The following is a 25,940-nucleotide window of genomic DNA, read 5'->3' as shown; positions in this document are numbered from 1 at the left end:
ACAACATACACAATTTTGGCTAAAAACATGGCAATTCAATGTCACCGATTGTTTGTCTTTTATATAATTGATGAAAAAGCTAAAATAAAACTGGGTAAAATTTGAAATGTAAAGCTCTTTCTGCACTATCTATCAGAGCAATCATGAATAAAAATTCAGTTCGGAATTTGTTCCTTTTCCCCAATTTAATAATTTTTTATTTCCATATTTATGTCCACAAAAGGAATATTTTTGTCGACTCGGCGATAATATTCCATCATTAAGTGATTCTAGTAATATTTCAAATTTTAAAATTATTTTCCGTGCTGAAAATTCCGAGGGAAATATTCATGATTGCCCTGTATATTTAGCAAACGTTTTGCTCTTTTCTCCTTATTACAACCTAATAGAAAACAGTGTGAGAGTAAGTTCGATGCTCAGCCAAAATAATCAGTAATAATTAATAAATTCAGTAATAATTAAACGCAATTAAAGTACCACAATATGTCGTTTTTCAGCTTCGACATGTTCTGCAAAAGTGTCGCTCAGAATATTTTAGGTACGGCTCTCATTGACAACTAATCGATATAATCGGTAAAAAATCATAAAAAGTATTTAATCGGTCGGGAACCTTATATGGGGCTAAATCAAAGTACATATGTACCTACGTTTTTGGTGGAGAAGTTCTGTGACCACTGGGAAACTCAAATGTCGAATTGTAGATACTTGGATCAAAAATTGTAGGTATAATAATTGTTCCACAAACATCCCAGATGGGACAAGGGAGACTTCTCTCATATCTCTCATATCATATCAATGAGTGTAGCTAAAATTCCAAAAACCCAAACTCGGGAGAAACCTTTATATTGGGGGCTCTACCAACACATGTATGTATCTATGTTGACAGTTTTTCGAATTACAGATCGTTGGGTCAAAAATACCGAAAATGGGGAGGCACCGTTATATGGGGGCTATACCAAAATATGGACCTACGTTGACAATTTAAAAAGGGGGTGGCTAAACAAAAACATGGACCTATGCTGACAGTTTTTGGTGGAGATGTTGTGTGACCACTGGGAACGTCAAATGTCGACTTACAAATAGTTCGGTCGAAATTTGTAGCTGAAATCTTCAAAATACCGAAAATCGGGAGGTACCGTTATATGGGGGCTATACCAAAATATGGACCTATGCTGACGGTTTTTAGTGGAGATATTTTGTGACCCCAAAAGTGAAATTACTGGTAGTTTGGTGAACATTTTTAGCTAAAATCCTACCAAAAATCGAGAGGTACCGTTATATGGGGGCTACACAAAAACATGGACCTATGTTGACAGTTTTAGGTGGAGATGTTGTGTGACCACTGGGAACCCCAAACGTGAAATTACAGGTAGTTTGGTCAAAAAATGTAGCTAAAATCTCTATACCAAAAATCCCTATACCAAAAAGTTGCCCGATATAGCCCATATTCGAACTTGACCTGCCTATGGAAAAAGGACACTCGGGTGCAAAAATATAGCGCTCTAGCACAATTAGTGCGAACGCTAGAGTGATTACAACAGACGGACATAGCTAGATCGTCTTAGAATTTTATACTGATCAAGAATATACAAGGTGGCGCAAAAGTAATCCTCATATCAGAAAATGCTATAATTTTTGCGATTGGCCCCTAATGTCAGTTCTGTTTTGACATTTGTGTAGTAAACACATGCGCTCCACACTGCTCCAGAACGCGGAATATTGGTAAATATTTATTTGACCAATAATCGGTCGGTGACTTTGGCACAACGTGAATTTCGTCGGAGTATCCGTTCTGTAGAGAATATTGCTGCTGTAGCCGAGGATGTCATGGAAGCGCCGTCGACATAGACCAGACGACGTGCCACGCAAATGGGTATCAGTTGACGGTCTTTACAGCGAATTTTGGTACAAGATTTGAAGATGTTCCCGTACAAAGTCCAGACGGTGCATCAGCTGTTAGATGCTGACCGCCAATCGCGTCTAACATACGATTAAGCCATCTTTAATCACCACCAAAGGGAAGATGATTTTTCATCAAAAATAATCATGAGTGATGAGGCGCTCCAGACTTCTTTTTGTGGGGCTTTTTGAAGTCGCGGGTTTATGTCAACAAGCCTCAGACTCTTTCAGCTCTTAAAGACAATATCCGCCAAGAATGTGAGGACCTATCGCCGGAAGTTTTGACCAAAGTGATGGAAAATGTGATACAAAAATGGCCCAAATGACAATAAACTGTGGCGGCGGCCATTTATCTGATATCATATTCTCGACTTGATGTAAAAAAAATTTAAGACCAAATAAAAATAATCCACAAGCAGAATCAAAGTTTTTAATTTTTTTTTAAATTACAGCCAAAAAACATTGGAAGATTACTTTTGCGACAACTTGTATATACTTTATATGGTCGCAAATGATTAGTTCGATTTGTTACAAACAGAAACACAAACTTAATATACCCTTTATACTATGGTGGAGGGTATAAAAATAATATATTACTTACTTACTTAGCTTAGTTCCATAGACCGAACTAACAAAGATCTCCAATTCTCTTTGTTTAGTGTTTCGCTTTATGAAATACCGCGTCTTGTCATCTCTTCATCCATTTGTTTGCGCCCTCTATTCTTTGGCCTGCCAATTCTGCGTGCACCGCCATGTGGCTCGAATTAATACGCCTTTTTAGCGGGTTCATCATCGCTCATTCTTATGATATGGCCTAGCCAACGCAATCAGGGCATCTCAATACGTTCATCTATACTGATGTCGTGGTATAGCTGATACAGCTCGTGGTTCATGCGACGTCGATATTCACCGTTAACGCAGATTGGTCCGTAGATTTTTCGAAGAATTTGTCTCTCAAATCGCCAAGCACTGCCTTATCTGCTTGCGCAAGTACCCAGGCTTCGGAACCATACATCAGCACGGGTAGTATCAGTGTCTTGTAAGGCGTTATTTTTGTTTGACGAGTTGTGGCTTTGTTTTTAAAGTCCTCACTTAAGCCAAAGTAGCATCTGTTGGCCAATGTCACAACTTATTTCACAACTGATGTCGTTTGTTGTGTTTATGGCAGTGCCGAGGTAGACGAAGTCTTTTACTACCTCAAAATTATAGAAACAAACTTCAACAGTTGGTCCGATCTCAATGGACGCATTGCGCATCGACACCATCAACTTGGTCTTCTCGCCGTTTACCGCCAGATCCACTTTCGCAGATTCTGCTTCGACCTTCCTAAAGGTATCAGTTACTTCCTTTACTGATCTTCCCATTGTGTCTATTTTATCAGCATAAACAGGTAACATGTGGCTATTGGTGTATATTGTGCCACTTCTTCTGACGTTTGCCTCTCGTATAACCTTTTCTAGCAGGATGTTGAAAAGATCACACGAAAGGCGGTATCCTTGCCCGAAACCTCTTTTGGTACAAAACTCTTCGGAGAGGTTCTTTCCTATTTTAACTGAACTGAGTTAGAGTAATTTTACAAAGCCGAATGAGTTTTGCGGGGATACCAAATTCAGACATGGCTTGGAATACCTTTGAACGTAGCGGGCTGTCGAAGGCTGCCTTATAATCTACAAAAAGGTGGTACTCGTAGGTGTCGATCTGCATCTCTTGGGTCTTCTCCAGGATTTGTCGCATGGTAAAAATCTGGTCAATGGTGGATTTGCCCGGTCTAAAGCCGCACTGATAGGATCCAATTATTTCATTGACCATATGCTTTAGTCACTCACACAATATGCCAGATACTATCTTATATGCAATAGGGAGCAGGCTTATGCCCCTATAGTTGGAGCATAAAGTCTTATCTCCTTTCTTATGGACGGGACACAGGATGCTCAGGTTCCAATCGTCGGGTACGCTTTCTTCCTTCCAGATGGTGCTAACTACACCTTTTTCAGATGTAATTCGAAATATTTTAGTTGTAATTCGAATTATTACATTTGTAATTCGAATTATTCCATTTGAAATTCGAATTATTCCATCTGAAATTCGAATTGTTCCATTTGTAATTCGAATTGTTTTAAATGAAATTACACATGAAATCATTCGAATTACAAATGGAATAATTCGAATTACAAATGGAATAATTCGAATTTCAAATGAAATAATTCGAATTAAAAAAGGAAAACTTCGAATTACAAATGGAATAATTCGAATTACAAATTGAAAAATTCGAATTACAAATGAAACAATTCAAATTTCAAATGGAATAATTCAAATTATAAATGGAATTCTCGAATTACAAATGAAATGTTACGAATTTCAAAAAGAATCCTAGAATTAGAATTAAAATAATTCGAATTACATCTGAAAAAGGTGTAGCTGATGCATACACTTTATCAGTGTGTCGCCTCCGGATTTGAGCTCGGATGGTAGGCCATCGGCTCCTGCAGCCTTATTATTCTTCAACCGGTTTATTGATGTCTTAACCTCATCTTGGCCGGGCGGTATACATTCAATACCATCTTCTGGGATTGGATCTGTGGTATACTCCTGTGCATCTCGATTTTTTCACACTCCCTCTTTGCCATTTCTTTCTTTTTCCTGCGGAAAAGACCTTTCTCCTCTCTCCTTTTGCGTTGCTACCGATTGTAGATTAGCCTAATACGCCGCATTTTCTCTTCGGGTTCCATGGGTTCCTTGGTGGAGGTCTCTGGTATCCAAGTATGGATTTTGCGACTGTTTGCATGGAGTGGGCAATACTTTGTCATTGTGCTGATATGTTATCGGGACGATGAGTGCTTTCATTAAGCAATTGCGCCAGTTGAGTGGAATATGCTGTGGCTATGTTCGTGCTTTATTTGCAACGTTTAGACAGGTTCGTACCCTTGCCGCAACAAGGTAGTGGTCCCAGTCTATGTTTGCTACTCGGAACGATCGTACATCCAGCACGTTCGGTGCATGTCTTCCATCTATCACAACGTGATCAATTTGATTTATTGTTCTTTGATCTGAATATCGAGATGCTTAAATCTGGTACTGCTAACTACCATGTTTTTTGCCGCTGCGAAGTCTATCAGCCTCATTCCATTGTCAGATGCTTCACTGTGGAGACTGAATTTCGCGACTGTTGGGCCAAAGATTTTCTGCTTTCCAATTTTGGCATTAAAATCGCCTAGAATTTTTTAATGTGATTGGCAGGACAACGGTCATATGTTTATTTTAAACGCTCATAAAATATATCTTTGGTCAGTTCGTCCTTGTCTTCGGTTGGAGCATGAGCGCAGATAAAGCTAATGCTGAAGAATTTTGCTTTTATCCGTATTGTAGCAAGTCTTTCATTCACTGGGGTGAAGCTGGAGACCAGATGTTTTAATTTCCGACAAACTACAAAACCGCAACCATACTCAGGCTTTGTGTCATGGCAGCTATAATACAGTGCGTCACCTTTAGGTGTTGTTGTGATGTTTTTTCTATAATAATTGTTCCACAAACATCCCAGATGGGACAAGGGAGACTTCTCTCATATCAATGAGTGCACGCCGATTCATATTTGCTCAATGATATGGGACCTACTTTTTATTGCCGAGTCCGAACGGCGTGTCTTACGACACCACTTGTAGAGAAGTTTTTCATGGCTTAAATACTCAGGAAATGTCGCCAGCATTACTGAGGGGGAATTTTGCCACCGTTGAAAATTTGATGTTGCTTGGCCTGGGATTCGAACCGCAGACCTTCTGAGTGCAAGGCGGACGTGCTAACCATTGCACCACGGTGGCCCCCCACCGTTTTTCCTAATCTATCGTATTTCCTGTATGGCAGTTATATCGCCTTGTACTTTTCAAGTACATCTGCCAGCGCGTAAACAACTAACAACTAACAACTGTTACTAACCCGGCGCCCAAACCCAAGTTTTTAACGCGCGGCACATGTTAGCTAACTACCTTTAACGAATGTTAAAGGCAGTTCCTTTTAATAAATAATGATTATTAAAGATCTTCTATAGATAGAGCACCTCATAAAAAATTTGCATTTTAAGACATTTCTCATTTTTGTTCAGTTTATTTTCCAATTAACTGGAAATTTCCGCATTACCCTTCCCCCAAGCTGATTTGTTTACTTTTAATGCCTTACTGCTGTTAACTACTTTCCTATTTTAGCTTAAACAACAGCTGACAAATTTCTACTACAGATTTTGACATACATATTACATGTTTGTTCTTAAATGTGTCTAATTTTCAGTTTCTTGTGGCAAGAATCCCCAAAGCAACTTAAATTATAAATCTTGGTAAATGCCAACATTTTGGTATAAATGACAAGAAACATTTATACTGCTCTCCTTGAAATGCTAGTTCACAGATCCATTCATTCCACAATGTCACAACATAATAGAATATTTAAAATTAAATGTCTTCCTATCTCTCCATTCTTGATTGCATTTTAAATATTATAATAAGCCTTTGTTGGTTCGGGTATAACAAACTTCGTTTGCTGTCAAACGAAATTATATGACCACTATTTGTCATCATGAGAACGGCCGGACCATTCAGCCAGTTAGATAGATTGTGGTTAGGGGACAATAAAATAAGGCTGTGAAGACGACGACGGCATATGTTTCCCATGGCATTCATTCATTGCCTTTATATATACATCCTCATTTAATTTATGACTAAGCAAGAAAGAAAATATGTATATATGTTTACAAATCTTGTGGTTTTCTTTTAGTTTATCCTTTAGCATCTCAAGCTCAGAGTCCTTTTCGCTGGCGTTCAAAAATGTTTTATGTGTCTGGGCAAAAAGGATACAAAGAGGACACAATAAAGTACTTAAATGTTTATTGCTTTTCATATCTACATCTTTATTGTGGAGTTATTTTTTCGTATTTTTTTTTCTCTGCTTTAAAAACCTAACGGTACTGCTCTGCTGCTAGTTTGGTATTGTTTTCAAAGTTAATTTACTAACAATTTCAAAAGAATATTAGGTTTGGTGTTTTTTATTCACTTTTGCTTTTTCTCCTCGTCCTCAACTTTGTTTGTTTATTATAATGAAAATCCTTTTATTGGCTATTTCCTTGTTTTATTCCATTGCTTGCTTATTGTCCTCTTTGCATATATTACATCAGTACAACCTCATAAATTCATATTTCGCTGTTGGATTTTCTTTTTTTCCATTCAACCATGGGGTGTCATCTTCTTTTTACATGAAGATTAATTTATCTTATTTGAGAATCATATAATCATAACGGAAACAACAACATAAAAAACCATCCTTCTTTTTTTTTCTTCTTCTTATCAATTCCATACAGCCATTTGGCATTAGAAAAAAAACAAAACTTCGTGGACCATTGCATTGTAAAGTAAAATCTAATAAAACTCAACAACAACATTGAGGCATTTTGTTGTTGTTTTGATAAATGTGTTAAAAATAACTCGTCAAAAGTTTTTTTTGCGTGTTTTATTCCTACTTTTGTTTGTTGGTCTTCTGATTTCATAAACAACATTATTGGCCCTTCCTTGCATTAGTTAAAATATCCCTTAAGGGATTAAATTTCATTGAGTTTTTTTGTGATTGCTGTAGGCTTTTTTCATACAGAGGGAAGTAGTCAACCCCTTTTTCCTATTTTTTTGGGCTTTCAAAACATTTTTGTTCATTTCAAGTTTAGCTTTTTTGATTAATTAAAAATGAATAATAATATTAGAAGCATAAACAAAGGGGAGTGGTGGTTATTATGGTTTATAAATAATTAACAACATTGAAAGTAAACAATTCAGCTTTAAAGGGGTAATATTAAATTTTCCAGTTGATTGGAATCCTTGAATGGGTTTTTTATTTTTACAGTGTTTTATTTAAGGGGTTATGGATACTTATTGAGCACGAAAAATGACACTAATCATGATTTTTTTACAAGAATTCTACCAAATTTTTTCACAAGAGTTGGTTTTCATCTGATAGATCAAACCATGAGCTACTTTTGGAATTTTGTTTTTAAAATATTGCACAGAGTTCTGACAAATGGCCGCCTACGAAACACTGTTTTTACCAGCGTACGTAAAAAATACTTTAAATAACATTTCCAATCGTTTCGTTTAGTATTTTCCATAGGAACACTACAAAACGGAACATAACCCACACTGGCGGAGTTCGCTGTTTAGTTTCGTTTTGTTTACATTCGTGAGTGCGAACAAAACGATAAGCGAAAAGTACTCAACTCCACAAGAACAGAGAGAAAACTAAATAGTTCTAAACACATGTGTATAAATCAAAAACGTTTGGTAGTTGATAAAATATTCACTGTGGTATGTTGATGTTAGTTTATAGGGTTGTTAAGGGCTATATATGCTTTTTCACATGTATGACATCAGCTGGTATGTATATTAGTATACCTTAAGTGGCAACGTGCATGTGAAAAAGTACACGGTTTGATATAGCCATAAGCAATCACATGTGTGTGTGTGTGTGCCTGAGTGTGTCATTGGCCATAACGCACGGCAAACGTTTGCCAAAAATTCTTTTTGTTTCGGTGGTGAATGAAGCAACTCGGCAAAGCATAGCCGAAGTACATTTCAGCAATCGTTTTCATCTTTTTTACATTAAAACATTTGTAGTTTTGTTTTGGTTGTGAGAATGAAACGATTCAGAGAAGCTGAAAAGTTTGTGGCTTTGTGTGATTGGTACGGGAATCGTCTTGTTTGTTTACGTTCATTGGTTTTTACTAAAGCAGTTTGCGGTGTCCACTGTAGCTCGAAAACGAATAAACCGATTAGCATATGTTTTTGTGGGATCATTAAGAAGATGTTGTTCGGAAGTTCAGTGGTTGTTGTTCGGAGACTCAAAGGAAGTTGTTCGTTGGAGGTTGTTCGGAAGTTCAAACAATTTTGTTCGGAATAGTAAAATCGATGTACTAAAAAATTTAAAAATAAAACAACAATTGAAACAAATTAAATTACAGTGTTTTTTTTTTATAAATGCACTTAAAACTGGAAAATAATTTTTTCTTAGCCTCAGTAAGTATATTCTTCTTCATTGTTTGCGCCATCTGTTCTTTGGCCTGCCAGTTCTTCGTGCCACCGCCATGTGGCTCGAATTTATACGCCTTTTTAGCGGGTTCATCATCCCTCATTCTTCATTGATATGGCCTAGCCAACGCAATTGCTGCATCTCGATACGTTTATATATACTGATGTAGTTGTATAGCAGATACATCTCGTGGTTCATACGACGTCGATATTCACCGTCAACACAGATTGGTCCGTAGATCTTCCGAAGAATTTTTCTCTCAAACACGCCAAGCACTGCCTTATCTGCTTGCGCAAGTACCCAGGCTTCAGAAGCATACATCAGCAAGGGTATTATCATTGTTTTGTAAAGCGTTATTTTTGTTTGACGAGTTGTGACTTTGTTTTTGGAGTGCTTACTTAAGCCAAAGTAGCATCTGTTGGCCAATTCAATTCTTCTTTTTATTTCTCAACTGATGTCGTTTGTTGTGTTTCCGGCGGTGCCGAGGTATACAAAGTCTTTTACTACCTAAACAATATAGGAACCAACTTCAACAGTTGGTCCGATCTCAAAGGACGCATTGCGCGTTGACACCATCAACTTGGTCTTCTCGCCGTTTACCGCTAGACGCACTTTAGTAGATTCTCCTTCGACATTCCTAAAGGTATCGGTTACTTCTTTTACTGGTCGTCCCATGATGTATATATCATCAGCATGAGGAAGCAACATGTGGCTATTGGTGTAGATTGTGCCACTTCTTTTGACGTTTGCCTCTCGTATAACCTTTTCTAGCAGGATGTTGAAAATATCACACGAAAGGCTGTCTCCTTGCCTGAAATCTGTTTTTTGTACAAAACTCTCGGAGAGGTTCTTTCCTATTTTAACTGAAGATCTTGTGTCAGTTAGAGTAATTTTACAAAGCCGAATGAGCTTTGCGGGGATACCAAATTCAGGCATGGCTTGGAATACCTTTTAACGTAGCAGGCTGTCGAAGGCTGCTTTATAATCGACAAAAAGGTGGTAGGTGTCGATCTGCATCTCTTGGGTCTTCTCCAGGATTTTAGTGACCCAAACAATATCTGCATATTACGTGCAACATACCATTGTTAAATAATGGATTAATAAGGGGTTTGTAATGAGTACTTTTGCTGGACAACTAATATGCCTGGTGGGCACAATAACTATTAACACTTTTGCGCTCTAATCCCGGATGGTGTTTAAATTTTAAACGGATAGGGGACCATTCCATGTTCTAATAGTTAGGGTCACTCCTCATTGTGCGAGAGGTGTTTACTTGCATTCCTGGTCTTTGTTACTACGCTTTAATTTTGTATCCATACTTCTTTCGATAAAAGCCCAGTAAAAAAATCGTCCAACGGGCAATATGTGTGTGTATTGTATTGATCTGTCATCTGTTTATGAAGGTCTTCTACATTAGAAGATATGAAACACGTCTGCTATCTATAGAAGAGCATTAAACATTCTTCTGTCTTCGAAAATCAAAAATAACTTTGATAAATCGTCTATTTTTTGCAATTCAATCAAATTAAAAATAATGGAAATTCTGCATTACCACTATCATTGAACGTTACCATGCAAACGCCGCCATTCCCCTAAACAATTGTTTGCTCATTAATAAGGCATTTGAGTTTAACCGCTATGAAAATAACAAAATCCTCAAACTTTTTGCGGTTTTTCGACATTAATTTCATACTTCCACAAACTCGGCAAAAAAAATTCTAGGAAATTTGTTTCTCGTCTTTTGCTACCTCATGCTTAATTTAACTTTACAATTAAGAAATTAACTCCAGAAGGAACGAAGCAGACAACTAACTACAATAATAGCAACATTAAGAAACTTCTATAAATTAATTTCATTCATTTTGTGTCTGTTTTTATTATCATCATCGTTGTTGTTGGTGCGGCTGTTGTTGTTGTTGTAAAACAACGAGAGATATCTGTATCTAAAAGGGCATATTTCAACAACAAGTCGTTTGTCTTGAAAGTCATCATCAGTCCTGGTTGATGTCACAACAATAACACCGAGAGCAGCTACAGCAGCTGAATAAGAAGAAGTTCCTACTTGCCTTGCTGTGCCATGAGGAACTTAAAATTATAGCATCATTATAAACAATGACAATATCTCTCTCTTCATCTTTAGCTCTAGCTAGCAGTTGCTTGGTGAAGTAGCAAAATAGTTTACTAACTGAAATTAAAACAATATGTTACCATAAGTAAACTTTTAGTTTGTTAATGTTTTTGTTGTTATCGTTGCTTTTGTTATTGCAGAGATATCTTTACAGAGCAAGAACATTGCCTCTATTATTATACTACAGAAGCTATGAGTTTAAAGTGTTGGCAACATAGAATGCGAATTAGACTTGTTGCTATTGTAGAGTAGTAATAGGTGCATACATATACAGAAAGCAGGCAGACGGTCAGGCAGGCAGGTTGTTATGAGGATCTGCTATAATAAGCATAGGACTTTAACACTTAAACAAACGACTGCATGAGTATAGATCTGGCTTATGAACAAATATGCCATTTAATATATGGTAAAAACCAAAATTTGTTTGAAATTCCATTTGAAAAAAAAAAAAATAAATAAATAAAAAAATCTTGAAGTAAATCCAAATTTACCTGCCCCAGAGTCCGTACAAAGCTTAAAAAATAAATTAAAATATATAAAATATGTTAACAGTTGGCGAATTCTGAAAGGGTGAAACTCGGATTCATCGATTGTAAAACAATTTTGGGTTTTACCATATATCTGATATATATTTTTTAAAATGTTCTCAAGTCTATTCCACCAAATTATTTTCATAAACCTACAATTAAATTTTTTGAATTGCATATGAAAAGTGTGTAAGCTTGTTATTTCCAAAGCAGAACAAGTCAGAACGGCCTGAATTTCGGGCAGGCCGAACTTGTTATACCCTCCACCTCGAGTTGTGTTGAAGTAAAATGGAAAAATATTTTCCTTTCGTTTATGAAGACGACTAAATACCAAATTTCAGCATATTCGCTAAAACAACGTGGCTAACCTTAAAAATACCGAAATTCTGGAGGCGCCATTTTACGGGTGCTATATAAAAAGGTCGATCTATACCTACAAATTTCTGGACTCAAAGAAGACTAAATAGCAAATTTCTAATATTTCCGTAAGATAATGTGGCAAAAACCTTCAAAACACCGAAAATCAATAGGTACGCTTCTATGGGAGATATAGGAACCCGCAGACCCATACTGATAATTTTCTTCTGGAATATTTTATAACCCCATGGAAGACTAAATAACACATTTCAGTCTTTCGGTGGGGCATTGACGTCACAACCTTCAGAATTACGAAAATCAGAAGGGACCGTTCTATGGGGATTATATCGAAATGTGGACCTATACCGACGAGCTTCAGTCGGAACTACAGCCTTCAAAATACCGAAAATCGGGATGGCATGGACCTGTACCGACAAATATCTGGGGAAAAGTTTTATACCTTCAACGAAAACTAAACACCAAATTTCAGCCACTTCGGTATATATTGAGGCAAAAATTCTGAGAGTCGGAGGTATCGATCAAGGAGGGCTATTTAAAGGCGTGAATCTATACCGACTTGGGCTTGGACTTATACCGACAAATTTTTGGGGGAAATGTTTCAAACATACAACGAAGACTAAATACGAAATTTCAACCATTTCAGTGGAATATTGAGGCCACAACCTTCAAAATACCGGAAATCGGTAGGTACCGATCTATGATGGCTATACTTAGGCGTGGACCTGCACCAACAGATTTCTGGGGGGAAATTGTATACCCCCAACGAAGACTAAATACCAAATTTGAGCCATTTCGGTGGGATATGGAAGCTACAACCTTCAAATACCGAAAATCGGGAGGTACCGTTCAATTGGGGCTACACTAAAGCATGGACCTGTACCGACAAATATCTGCGGAAAAGTTTTATATCTTCAACGAGAACTTCAGCCACTTCGGTGATATATTAAGGCCGCAGCTTTCAAAATTCCGAGAATCGGGATGCATCGTTCAATGAGGGCTATTTGAAGACGTGAACCTATACCGACAAATTTCAGGTGGAATGTTGTATACCTTCAACGAGAACTAAATACCAAATTTCAGCCTCTTCGCTGATATATTGAGGCCACAACCTTCAAAATACCGAAAATCGGGAGGTACCGTTCTATGGGGGCTATACTAAGACGTGGACCTGTACGGAAAAATTTCTTGGGGAAAGTTTTATACCATCAACGAGAACTAAATACCAAATTTCAGCCCCTTCGGTGATATATTGAGGCCACAACCTTCAAAATACCGAAAATCGGGAGGTACCGTTCAGTGGGGGCTATATGAAGGCGTGGACCTGTACCGAAAATTTTCGGGGGAAACGTTTTATACCCCCAACGAAAACTAAATGGCAAATTTCAGCCATTTCGATAGAATATTTAGGCCACAACCTTCAAAATACCGGAAATCGGGAGGTACCCTTCAAGGGGGGCTATACTAAGGCTTGGATCTGTACCGACAAATTTCTGGGTTAAAGTTTTATACACCCAAAGAAGACTAAATACCAAATTTCAGCCATTTCGGTGGAATATGAGGCTACAACGTTCAAAATACTAAGGCGTGGACCTGTACCGACAAATTTCTGGGAGAAAGTTGTATACCCCCAACGAAGACGAAATTCCAAATTTCAGCCACTTCGATGGAATATTGAGGCCACAACCTACAAAATACAGGAAATCGGAAGGTACCGTTCTATGGGGGCTATATGAAGGCGTGGACCTATACCGATAAATTTCATATGGATCGTTAAATACCCATATGAAGACCAAATACCAAATTTCAGCCATTTATTGTGACCACAACATTCAAAATACGGAAAATCGGGTGGTACCGTTCTATGGGGGCTATATAATAACGCGGACCTATACCAAAAAATTTCTGGTGGAATGTTTTATACCCCCAACGAAGACTAACTACCAAATTTCAGCCATTTCGGTGTGATAATGTGGCTAAAACCTTAAAAATACCGAAAATCGGGTGGTACCGTTCTATGGGGGCTATACTAAGTTGTGGACCTGTAAAAACAAATTTCTGGGGGAAAGTTTTATACCCTTAACGAATACTAAATAATAATTTTCAGCCATTTCAGTGGAATATTGAGGCCACAACCTTCAAATTATCGAAAATCGGGAGGTACCGTTCTATGGGTGCTATATGAAGGCGTGGTCTTATACCGACAAATTTTTGGGGGAAAGTTTTATACCCTCAACGAAGACTAACTACCAAATTTCAGCAATATCGGTGGAATATTGAGGCCACAACCTACAAAATACCAAAAATCGGGAGGTACCGTCCAATGGGGGCTATACTAAGGCTTGGACCTGTACTGACAAATTTGTGGGGGAATGTTTTATAGCTTCAACGAAGACTAAGTACTAAAATTCAGCCATTTCGGTATAATAATGAGGCTAAAACCTTCAAAATACCGAAAATCGGGTGGTACCGATCTATGGGGGCTATATCAAAACGTGGACCGATATAGCCCATTTGCAATACCAAACATCCTAGAAGCAATAATAACTTCTATACCAAATTACAAAGCTCTATCTTAGAAATTTAAAGCTGTATCTTGATTTTAACAGACGGAAGGACGGACACGGTTATATCGACTTAGAATTTTGCCCTGCTCAAGAATATATATACTAGGGTTATGCTTTTTTGACATTTTTTTCTCAAAACTGATTTCTTGTAGTAGAGTGAACGAACTTTTGCCTATTAATGCCTAAAATAACATTCATTTCATTTTATTAGAAAAAAGATTCCGCTCAAAGAACATCGATTTTTTTTTTTGAAAACTTCTATGAAATGGGGAAATTTTTTTTTTTTTTCAAAAAAATATTTCCTGTTGCCCGAATTAATGAACTTTTGCCTATTATTGACTAAAATAACTTTTATTCCATTTAAATTTTAAAAAAGGTCCCGCACAAACCCCTTTGAATGAAATGATATATGAAATAAAGTTGTATCTATCTATATATATAAAAGAGCTTAGTGATGACTGAGTGAGTGAGTGAGTGACTGACTGGCATATCATCGCCCAGACGAAACCGCTGAAGCTGGAAAGCTGAAATTTTGACTGTGCGTTGCTGTTGGTGTGTAGGCGTGAGATAAGGCTGGGTTTTTGGAAATTCGACCTAGAAGGGTACGAAAAGTACTAAAAGGTACTAAATATGGTACCCTTTGTATTAGGCAAACGGGAAGAGCTAGAATTCTGAAATTTGGAATGAGGGTAACTGATGGAGAGTTAGAAAGATGTACTGAAGGGTTTTTGGAAATTCGACCTCTAAGTGTACGAAAATGTCTAAAAGTTACACAATTTAGTACCAGTTGTATATTTTGAACGGATTTAGCTAGAAACTTTGAATTTGGTATGTAAATGAAGGTTGGGAAGTGGTGTTTATAAAAGGAAATGGTTTAGGAAATTCATACTCATGTGTACGAAAAGTACTAAATGGTACTAAATTTAGTACAATTTGGATTTGGGTGAAAGGATAGAGCTGGAAACCTGAAATTTGGAACTAAGATTACTGACGGAGTATAGGATTGAGATATGGGGGTGGTTTTGGAAATTCGTACTTATGTGTACGAAAAGTACTAAATGGTACTAAATTTAGTACAACTTGGATTTGGGTTAACGGATAGAGTTCGAAACCTGAAATTTGGAATTAAGATTACTGTTGGAGTATAGGATTGAGATAGGTTTGGAAATTCGTACATATGTATGTGTATGAAAAGTACTAAATGGTACTAAATTTAGTACAACTTAGATTTGGGTTAACGGAAATAGCTGGAAACCTGAAATTTGGAATTAAGATTACTGACGGAGTATAGGATTGAGATATGGGGGTAGTTTTGGAAATTCGTACTTATGTGTATGAAAAGTACTAAATGGTACTAAATTTAGTACAACTTTGATTTGGGTGAAAGGATAAAGTTCGAAACCTGAAATTTGGAATTAAGATTACTGTTGGAGTGTAGAATTGAGATAGGTTTGGAAATTCGTAAATTATGTGAACGAAAAGTACTAAATGGTACTATATTTAGTACAACTTGGAATTTGGGTTAACGGAAATAGCTGGAAACCTGAAATTTGCAATTAAGATTACTGACGGAGTATAGGATTGAGATATGGGGGTAGTTTTGGAAATTCGTACTTATGTGTACGAAAAGTACTAAATGGTACTAAATTTAGTACAACTTTGATTTGGGTGAAAGGATAAAGTTCGAAACCTGAAATTTGGAATTAAGATTACTGTTGGAGTGTAGAATTGAGATAGGTTTGGAAATTCGTAAATTATGTGAACGAAAAGTACTAAATGGTACTGTATTTAGTACAACTTGGATTTGGGTTAACGGAAATAGCTGGAAACCTGAAATTTGGGATTAAGATTACTGTTGCAGTGTAGGATTGAGATATGGGGTAGTTTTGGAAATTTGTACTTATGTGTACGAAGAGTACTAAATGGTACTAAATTTGGTAGAATTTGTAATTGATTGAACGGATAGGTCTGGAAACCTGAAATTTGGAGTTAAGGTTACAGTTGGAGTGTGGGATTGAAGAAGATTTGGAAATTCGTAATTATGGGTACGAAAAGTACTAAATTTTGTACAATTTGTATTTGGTGGACGAATAGAGCTGGAATCCTGAAATTTGGCATTAAGATTACTGTTGGAGTGTAGGATTGAAGTGGTTTTAGAAATTAGTACTTATGGGTACGGAAAGTTTTAAATGGTACTAAATTTCGTACAATTTCGATTTGGGTGAGAGGATAGAGCTGGAATCCTGACATTTGGAATTAAGATTACTGTTGAAGTGTAGGATTGATGTGTTTTGGAAATTCGTACTTATGGGTACTAAAAGTTACAAAATTTAGTACAAGTTGTATATTTTGAAGGGATTTAGCTGGAAATTTGGAATTTGGTATGTAAATGAAGATTGGGAAGTGGTGTTTATAAAAGGAAGTGGCTTAGGAAATTCGTACTCATGTGTACGAAAAGTACGAAATGGTACTAAATTTAGTACAATTTGGATTTGGGTGAAAGGATAGAGCTGGAAACCTGAAATTTGGAATTAAGACGGAGTATAGCATTGAGATATGGGGATAGTTTTGGAAATTCGTACTTTGTCTACGAAAAGTACTAAATGGTGCTAAATTTAGTACAACTTTGATTTGGGTGAACGGATAGAGCTCCAAACTTGAAATTTGGAATTAAGATTACTGTTGGAGTGTAGGATTGAGATAGGTTTGGAGATTCGTAAATTATGTGAACGAAAAGTACTAATTGGTACTATATTTAGTATAACTTGGATTTAAGTTAACGGAAATAGCTGGAAAACTGAAATTTGGGATTAAGATTACTGTTGCAGTGTAGGATTGAGATATGGGATAGGTTAGGAAATTTGTACTTATGTGTACGAAAATTACTAAATTTGGTACAATTTGGAATTGATTGAACGTATAGGTCTGGAAACCTGAAATTTGGAGATAAGGTTACAGTTGGAGTGTGGGATTAAAGAAGATTTGGAAATTCGTGATTATGGGTACGAAAAGTACAAAATAGTACTAAATTTGTTACACTTTGTATGTGGGTGAACGGATAGAGCTGGAATCTTGAAATTTGGAATTAACATTACTTTTGGAGTATAGAATTGAGGTAGTTTTGGAAATTCGTACTTATGGGTACTGAAAGAAAAAATGGTACTAAATTTGGTACAATTTGTATTTGGTGAACGAATAGAGCTGGAATCCTGAAATTTGGAATTAAGATTAATGTTGAGTGTAGGATTAAAGTAGTTTCGGAAATTAGTACTTATGGATACGGAATGTTTTAAATGGTACTTAATTTCATACAATTTCGATTTGGGTGAACGGATAGAGCTGGAATCCTGAAATTTGGAATTAAGATTACTGTTGGACTGTAGGGAAGTTTTGGAAATTCATACTTATGGGTACAAAATTACTAAATGGTACTGAATTTGGTACACTTTGGATTTGGATGAACGGATAGCGATGAAATCCTGAAATTTGGAATTAAGATTACTGTTGAGTTGTAAGATTGAGGGAGTTTTGTAAAATTCGTACTTATCGTTATGATAAGTATTAAATTTCGTACAATTTAGATATGGTTGAACGGAGAAAGCTGGAATTCTGAAATTTGCAATTAAAGTTACTGTAAAAATGAAGAATTGAGGTACTTTTGGAAAATCGTACTTATGGGTACGAATTATACTAAATGGAACTATGTTTCGTACAATTTGATATTGGACGAACAGATACTGCTCTAATTCTGAGATTTGGATACAATATTAATGTTGTTATTTTGTATAATTGTCAGTGTAGGGTTGAGACATGTGGTTTCCAAAATACGTACGATAAGTTTACGAAAATTACTAAATGGTACTCAATTTGTTGTTGGGTGTGGGTGTAGGCACGGGTGGAATTTTAAACTTTGTGTTTAGAGTCACTGTTGGTATGTGGGGTTATGATATGGATATGGTTTTGGAAATGCATACTATAAAAGGTAGTAAGTGGTATAGAATTTGATATAATTTTTTATTGTGTAAAGGGGTTAGCAGGAAGTTTTGGAGTTTTAGGAGGAGGTTTCGGAAATTCGTTCTTATGTATTTGTAAAGTACTATAATTTAGTTAGGGGGAACTGATAGAGCTGGAAATGAGAATCGTGGTTGGTACAAATGGTTGATATAAGAAAGTAATTTTTTGAGGTTATACCCACGTGTATGAAAAGTACTAAATTTGGTACGATGAACGATCATATAAGTAGTTTTTTAATGCGTACAAATTCTGAAATTTGGTATGAGGGTCGTTGATGGCTGAAATGATATTGGAAATATCTAATATTAGGTAACAAAAAAGTACTAAATGGTACTAGAACTTGGAATTAAGATTACTGTTGGAGTGAAGGATTTAAGTAACCTTTGAAATTCGTTCTTATGTGTACCAAAAGTACTAAATTATACTTAACGTGATAAAATTTGGATTTGGTTAACGCATCGAGCTAAAGTCCTGAAATATAGAACTAAGATTACTGCCGGAGTGGAGGATTGAGTTAGTCATTGAAATTTGTACTTTCGTATGAAAAGTATTAAATGGTAATAAATTTTGTATACGGAATTCGGAAATTTGGTACTATAGTTGCTGTTGGTGTGTAGGTTTGACTTATGGATGTCATTGTGGATATACGTACCATAAAAGGTAGAGCTCAAATTGTGAAATTCGGCATTAGGTATAGCGGTTGGGGTATAGAATGGAGATAAGGATCATTAAATAGGTATCGCTGTTGCGATATAGTTTTTGATATAGGGATGTAAGTTTTGAAACTATTACCTATTATTTGTACTAAATTTGGTACCGTTTTGTTGTTGCATAAAGGGATATAGCTGGAATTTCGCATTTTTGTTTAGGTTCAGTGTTAGTTTTTAGATAAGGAGGTTTTTTTTCACTGAGGGCCAAGGTATTGAGGTGTTGTTGGAAAAGCGGAAATACATTTTGATATCACAAATTCCGAAACTACAACTACTTCGGTTGGAAAAAGTGGATACAACTACCCGCACAGTTGTAATACGACAAGGTTTTCTTTTTTTTTAGAAATTGGAACTAAAGGTGTACGAACAATATTAAATTAAATTAAAAATCATTTAAAATAGGTGTTGATACATCAATTTTTTCATATTAAGTATTGTTTATTTGTATATTCTTCATTTTCCGCATACGATGTAGCGGGCATTCTGCTAGTATAATATAAAATGATATATATGTTATGATACGATAATAAAATTAGTGAGAAACAATTGTTTATGTCGTTTTGTTTATGTCGTGTGCCCCTATACCTTGTTTTTAGTTAAATACAAATCTACATACAGTGCCTACAAAAATTTTTCAAAACTTCTCAAAAATAAAAACTTTAAAAGTTTTTTATGCGGAAGCTCTTTTCATCGAATCACTTTATAATTAAGATTTTATGCAATCTTAAAAAAACTCATCAAAATATCATACAGGGATACAAGGTTGTAAAAATGTCATAACCCTAATAGATACTTTATGGGTCTCCGATAAATATTTCGATGTGTTACAAACGGAGTGAAAATTTTAATTATACCCTCCATATATAATATTTTTACAATTAAAACACATTCAAAAAAATCTATCATTTTATTAAATTGTGGTAAAAATGTCCAAACTTACCTAACTAATTGTTACGATTCATTTCATTTGAATTTATTTCATTTTCCAAATTATCATACAGCTTCCATACATTTCTGTCTTTTGTTGCCAAGATGAAGAGCAAGTTTTTTTTTCTTCGTTTGAAATGCATATGTGCAAAAGTTCCGGTGCCATTGTGTCTGCGATTATTATCTTATTATAGTTACTCATGGTAAAATGTCTGGGATACACAAGATACGCGATTAGTTTGCTCCTACTACAACAGCGCAGCCCAGCCAATGCAAATGCACACAATGGTGAGGATGATGATGACAAGATGAGACTTTACATTCTTCTTTTTAAATGTCGTCCTTAAGAAAATTGGTAAAACTTAGTATTCTGTAGTTTATATGTTTTCTATGTAAACATTTAATTTATGCATGATATGCAAAATTCTATTAAACGAAAACTAAAACAATATCGTGCATTCAGTTTGAACAACGTCCTTGGTTAGGTGAAGTTAATTGCCAATGAATATACATACGTATATTTAATATATTCTAAAGATCAACAAATGTAAAGAATTTTTAAGTAGTTCTGAAAATTTCAAGTAAAAGTGTTTCTAACGAACCGAAACCATTGGAAATGTTTCATAAAGTATTTTTACGTACGCTGGGGATAACATACCTTCCCCCCGTGACATGGCCGCCATGTAACAAAAACGCTAATTTTAACGTATTAAAGCTGTACTTTCTCGCCTTAGAAATTCGGTTATAGCAAGTTTCGTCATGCATTTTTGTTCCCATCATAATAAACATTTATTTTTAAAATTGTAAATATTTTACTTTCATTAAATTTTCATTACGCTTTTGGTGTAAACCATTTACATTTTTATATGTGTACCATAAAATAATATTAAATTTTTAAAATGTAATGGATTTTTAATGTCCAAATACCGGCGGCAGTTACAGTTGTCGCCATGAGTCGCCCAACACGAACGACTGTCATTTGTTATAGATGACATTTTCCGTTTTTGTTTTTTTTTTTTACATTTTAATATTCCTGTTTTATTTGTAATAATTTCGATTATATTTTTATAGTTTGCGGGCATAAAACATATTTTTGTTCTCATTCTCGTAATTCATCATCAACATTTTATTTCCGTTATGTGTGGCCGCAAAAGTTTTGCATACATAAGTACATACATCTGAGGCCGCCTTTCGCTACGTCGACAAAATACGATTATATTTTATTCGGAAAGCCCATGGATTTTTTGGGTATAACAAATGTTATGATGATGATAGCAGTGAACTTGGTTGGTGGTGGTGTGGTTAGGCAAATGTTCATAGGGACAATTATCATGATGATGGCGGCTTATGCTGCTGCTGGCCGTTGCCATGATTCACAGAGATATTGGAAACACACCAGGAGCTTAACAGGAGTCCGTCCTTCGTTTGCAAAATACCATGCAAATGCCATTGTTGTTCGTTTAATATCCATTTATACGGTATTTTTACACTTCATAAAAATACTGTGAACCATTATCTTTTCCTGAACTGTTTTTTTTTTTGTTATTTGCTAGCAGGAAGATTTAAAAAATATTTGATTTGGTTTTGGTGTGTGTGGCATTTTCCAAAAAAAAAACTTTCTTTACATATTTTTCTTTCTTTGTGTGTGCAATTTGTCACTAATGTCGCATTTCTTTTTTTCATGGTTTCTTCTCTTATCTTCTTTTACAGACGGAACTTTCACACAATCTGCAACAATTGTCAGAAAAGGCACGCTCCACAACAGAGTTTATACAACGACTAAAAGGCATGAGTGACAAAGTAACGGTAAGTTGAGCAAATTTTTTTCATTTCAATTTTTTCACACTTTTTATACATTAATTTGTGTTATTTGGTTTGCACCACGAAGACCAGCCAGCATCATCGAAAAATTGTTGCTGATGGTGTTGTCATAAAAAGAAGAACTCTTCTCAAAAGTCAAAGAAAATGAAAGCCCCTTTAGGCAAAACTGACATGCAAGAAAAAACCATTTAAAGCTTCAGAGTCAGGAATGCGTTGCCGCTTGGCCCTTTCTTTTTTGCGCCATAAAACCAAAGCAAATGCTGTCTGTTATGTGTTTCTTTGCATTCTGTTTGCTCGCTTCCCGAGGCAATGAATAAAAAACGCATAAAATGTTTTTTTCGCTCTCTAGTTAAGCTTAAAATAATAAAGTTTTACAAAACTTAATATCTTAATTAAGTAAATGTTGACTGAGTGGATGAAGCTGGCAAACCAAGAAAAAAAGTTTGAAAAAGGAAGGGTTGTTTGTTGGGCTTGGAAAATCCCATTATAAACCAGATGTAATTTTTCAAAGATATTTGCGTGTCGTTTTTTGTGTAAGGATTTCTTTTCGTTTGTAGTTTTTGCGCCTTTTTTATTAATGTTGTGGATTACGAAACAGTGGTGGAAGGGAAATGAGAGAATTCAGGAAGCATTACCAGCAGAACATGTTGGTTTTTATATCCCCAGCCATTAGCTCAAAAATATTCTTTAAATAAACCACGACCTGTAGATAGTTCTAAAAATATTCTTTAAATAAAGCATGACTTGTAGATAGTTCTAAAAATATTCTTTTAATAAAGCATGACTTGTAGATAGTTCAAAAAGTATTCTTTAAATAAACCACGACCCGTAGATAGTTCAAAAATATTCTTTAAATAAACCACGACCTGTACATAGTTCAATAACATTCTTTAAATAAACCACGAAATGTAGATAGTTCAAGAATTATTCTTAAAATATACCACGACCTGTAGATAGTTCAAAAAATATTCTTTAAATAAACCACGACCTGTAGATAGTTCAAAAAATAGTTAGTAGATAGATAGTTCAAAAAATATTCTTTAAATAAACCACGACTTGTAGATAGTTCAAAAAATATTCTTTAAATAAACCACGAGTTGTAGATAGTTCAAAAAATATTCTTTAAATAAACCACGACTTGAAGATAGTTAAAAAAATATTCTTTAAATAAACCACGACACGAAGATAGTTCAAAAAATATTCTTTAACTAAAGCACGACTCGAAGATAGTTCAAAAAATATTCTTTAAATAAACCACGACTTGTAGATAGTTCAAAAAATATTCTTTAAATAAACCACGACTTGTAGATAGTTCAAAAAATATTCTTTAAATAAACCACGACTTGTAGATAGTTCAAAAAATATTCTTTAAATAAACCACAACTTGAAGGTACCTCAAAAAATATTTTTTAAATAAACCACGACCTGTATATAGTTCAAAAATATTATTTAAATAAACCACGACTTAAAGATAGTTCAAAAAATATTCTTTAAATAAACCACGACTTGATGGTACCTCAAAAAATATTCTATAAATAAACCACGACTTGTAGATAGTTCAAAAAATATTCTTTAAATAAACCGCGACTTGTAGATAGTTCAAAAAATATTCTTTAAATAAACCACTACTTGTAGATAGTTCAAAAAATATTCTGTAAATAAACCAAGACTTGTGGATAGTTCAAAAAATATTCTTTAAATAAACCACGACTTGTAGATAGTTTAAAAAATATTCTTTAATAAACCACGACTTGTAGATAGTTCAAAAAATATTTTTTAATAAACCACGACTTGTAGTAATTCAAAAAATATTCTTTAAATAAACCACGACTTGTAGATAGTTCAAAAAATATTCTTTAAATAAACCACGACCTGTAGATAGTTCAAAAAATATTCTGTAAATAAACCAAGACTTGTGGATAGTTCAAAAAATATTCTTTAAATAAACCACGACTTGTAGGTTGCTTAAAAAATATTCTTTAAATAAAATGTGATTTGTGGATAGTTCAAAAAATATTCTTTAAGTAAACCACGTCTTGTAGATAGTTAAAAAAAATTCTATAAAAAACCACGACTTTTAAATTGTTAAAAAAATATTCTAAAAAAAAACAAGACTTTTAAATTGTTCAAAAATTATTCTTTAAATAAACCACGACTTATTATTCAAAAAACATCCTTTAAATAAACCCCGACTTGTAGGTGGTTCAAAAGATATTCTTTAGATAAACCAAGAATTGCAGGTAGTTCAAAATATATCTTTAAATTAGTTCAACAACTTTTCTTTGTTTGTTGATAGAATTTGGTGGAAACTGCCACTTTATTGATTTTTTCATATGTAGGACATTTAGGGCCTGTTTATGTATGTCGATAAGAAAACGAATGCGGAAGAAAAACTACCAAATTTGAGTGTGTATTTCAAATTTGTTTTTTGTTTTGAAGCAAAAGCAAATTAAATAACATTTCAAAAACTAAAGTTTGGGTGTCTTTCATGCGCACACATTTTCGTTTCGAAATACATAAACTGGGGGTTAGGCCCACAATTCCAACTATTATTTTTACTTTGAAATGTTTTTAATATCCCGCCTAAAAGTATAGCCATCAAATTATCTCTTTCATAGCCTTTACCTCCTAAGCCTCTGCATATGCTACGCTACTTTTCCTGCTCTCCTTTAATGCAAACGCGAAAAAACAACTACCACGGATAACAATTCAACAAATCCAAGAAATTAGTCAAAGAACGTTAAGTAGAAACAAAGCTCAACAAAAACAAAAAGAACTACAACAAAAAATGCTAAAAACCAACAATATAAATTGTTTGTAAGAAATCTTAAAATCCCACTACTATACATTTGTTTGCACTCACTTTGCTGTTGTTGCTGGAGAGGTGGCTGGCTGGCTGGCTTGTTGGTTGGTTGGGTCCAGACAAATTACACTTAATGTTTATGAACTTTTATAGAGCACAAATGATGAAGACAAAGGGGGGGAGGCAGCGAAGCTATATTTTTCTACCTGTAGAAATTGCAAAGGAAAAAATTTTGCAAGGAAACTTGCAAGTCAACTTCAAAAGATGTAAAGGCGCCTCACTTGTATTTCCGTGCAATTTTCTTAAGCTGCATTTTTTCCACTACACCAACTACCCACCCGCAGCACATTCACTCAAGAGTTTTTCACTACAACTCAGTTTGTTTTTGTTGTTGTTCTCGTCCTTCTAAGGCAGTGTTTTTTCTGTTCAGCTTTAGCTTAGTTCCCTCTTTATGACTTTATGTGAAATTACGTTTAATTTGTTAAAGAAGTTTTGTTTTCATTTCTTCTTTTTCTCTTGCTTTTGATGTTCTTTGGAGTTTTTATTCTTATTTTATTTCTTAAGAAGAAGAAGATGAATGCAATATATTTTAATTAAATTAAGAAATTTAATTTTAATGGAATTTGTAATTTTTTCTATATTATTTTTTTCTATTATTTTTTAGGAATCCTGCATAGAATTCGAAAGACTGGTTACCGCCCAATGTGAAGCCCTTATCCAGGCCATACATGATCGTCGTGAATATTTATTAGAGGCCATTCGCATGGATAAGGAAACCAAAATACGGATATTAAAGGTAAAATAAAAACAATCAAATGTTTTTTATAAAAATATTTTATTAAAATATATATTTACAAAAAAATGTTTCTATTTTAGGATCAGCAATCTAATTGCACCGGTAAACTTCAACAAACCACTGGCCTTATTCAATTCTGCATTGAGGCCTTAAAAGAGACTGATAGCGCTGCATTTTTGCAGGTAAGCTAGTAGCGAAAAATATAAATTAAAAAAAAATATTTCTATTAAAAAAATGATAATGACTTTTTAAAATTTTTAATAAAACCTATTTTTACCATTCAACATAAGATAGATTTTACATATTATATATTTAAATCT

The 25,940-nt window shown here is 34.9% G+C and overlaps 1 protein-coding gene across 6 annotated transcripts in view; it reads left to right on the top strand.

Moving 5' to 3' along the window:
* The window catches only part of Trim9 (E3 ubiquitin-protein ligase Trim9), a 428,329-nt gene that overhangs the window by 353,934 nt on the left and 48,455 nt on the right, over positions 1–25,940 (top strand). For all 6 annotated transcript variants that reach the window (XR_012410546.1, XR_012410545.1, XR_012410544.1 and 3 more), the window contains exons 2-4: positions 21,911–22,006; positions 25,489–25,620; positions 25,701–25,802. Coding sequence is in view for 3 of the 6 variants with exons in the window: in XM_073970638.1 (XP_073826739.1) it covers positions 21,911–22,006; positions 25,489–25,620; positions 25,701–25,802 (330 nt within the window). In the remaining 3 variants the exon portion in view is untranslated. The remainder of the gene's footprint in view (positions 1–21,910; positions 22,007–25,488; positions 25,621–25,700; positions 25,803–25,940) is intronic.

This window comes from Musca autumnalis, unplaced genomic scaffold, assembly GCF_047663935.1.
Source record: "Musca autumnalis isolate F117 unplaced genomic scaffold, ASM4766393v1 scaffold_2, whole genome shotgun sequence".
NCBI classification, from domain to species: Eukaryota; Metazoa; Arthropoda; class Insecta; order Diptera; family Muscidae; genus Musca; species Musca autumnalis.
Note: the sequence above shows the minus strand (reverse complement) of the source record. Positions and strands in the feature narration are given on the sequence as shown.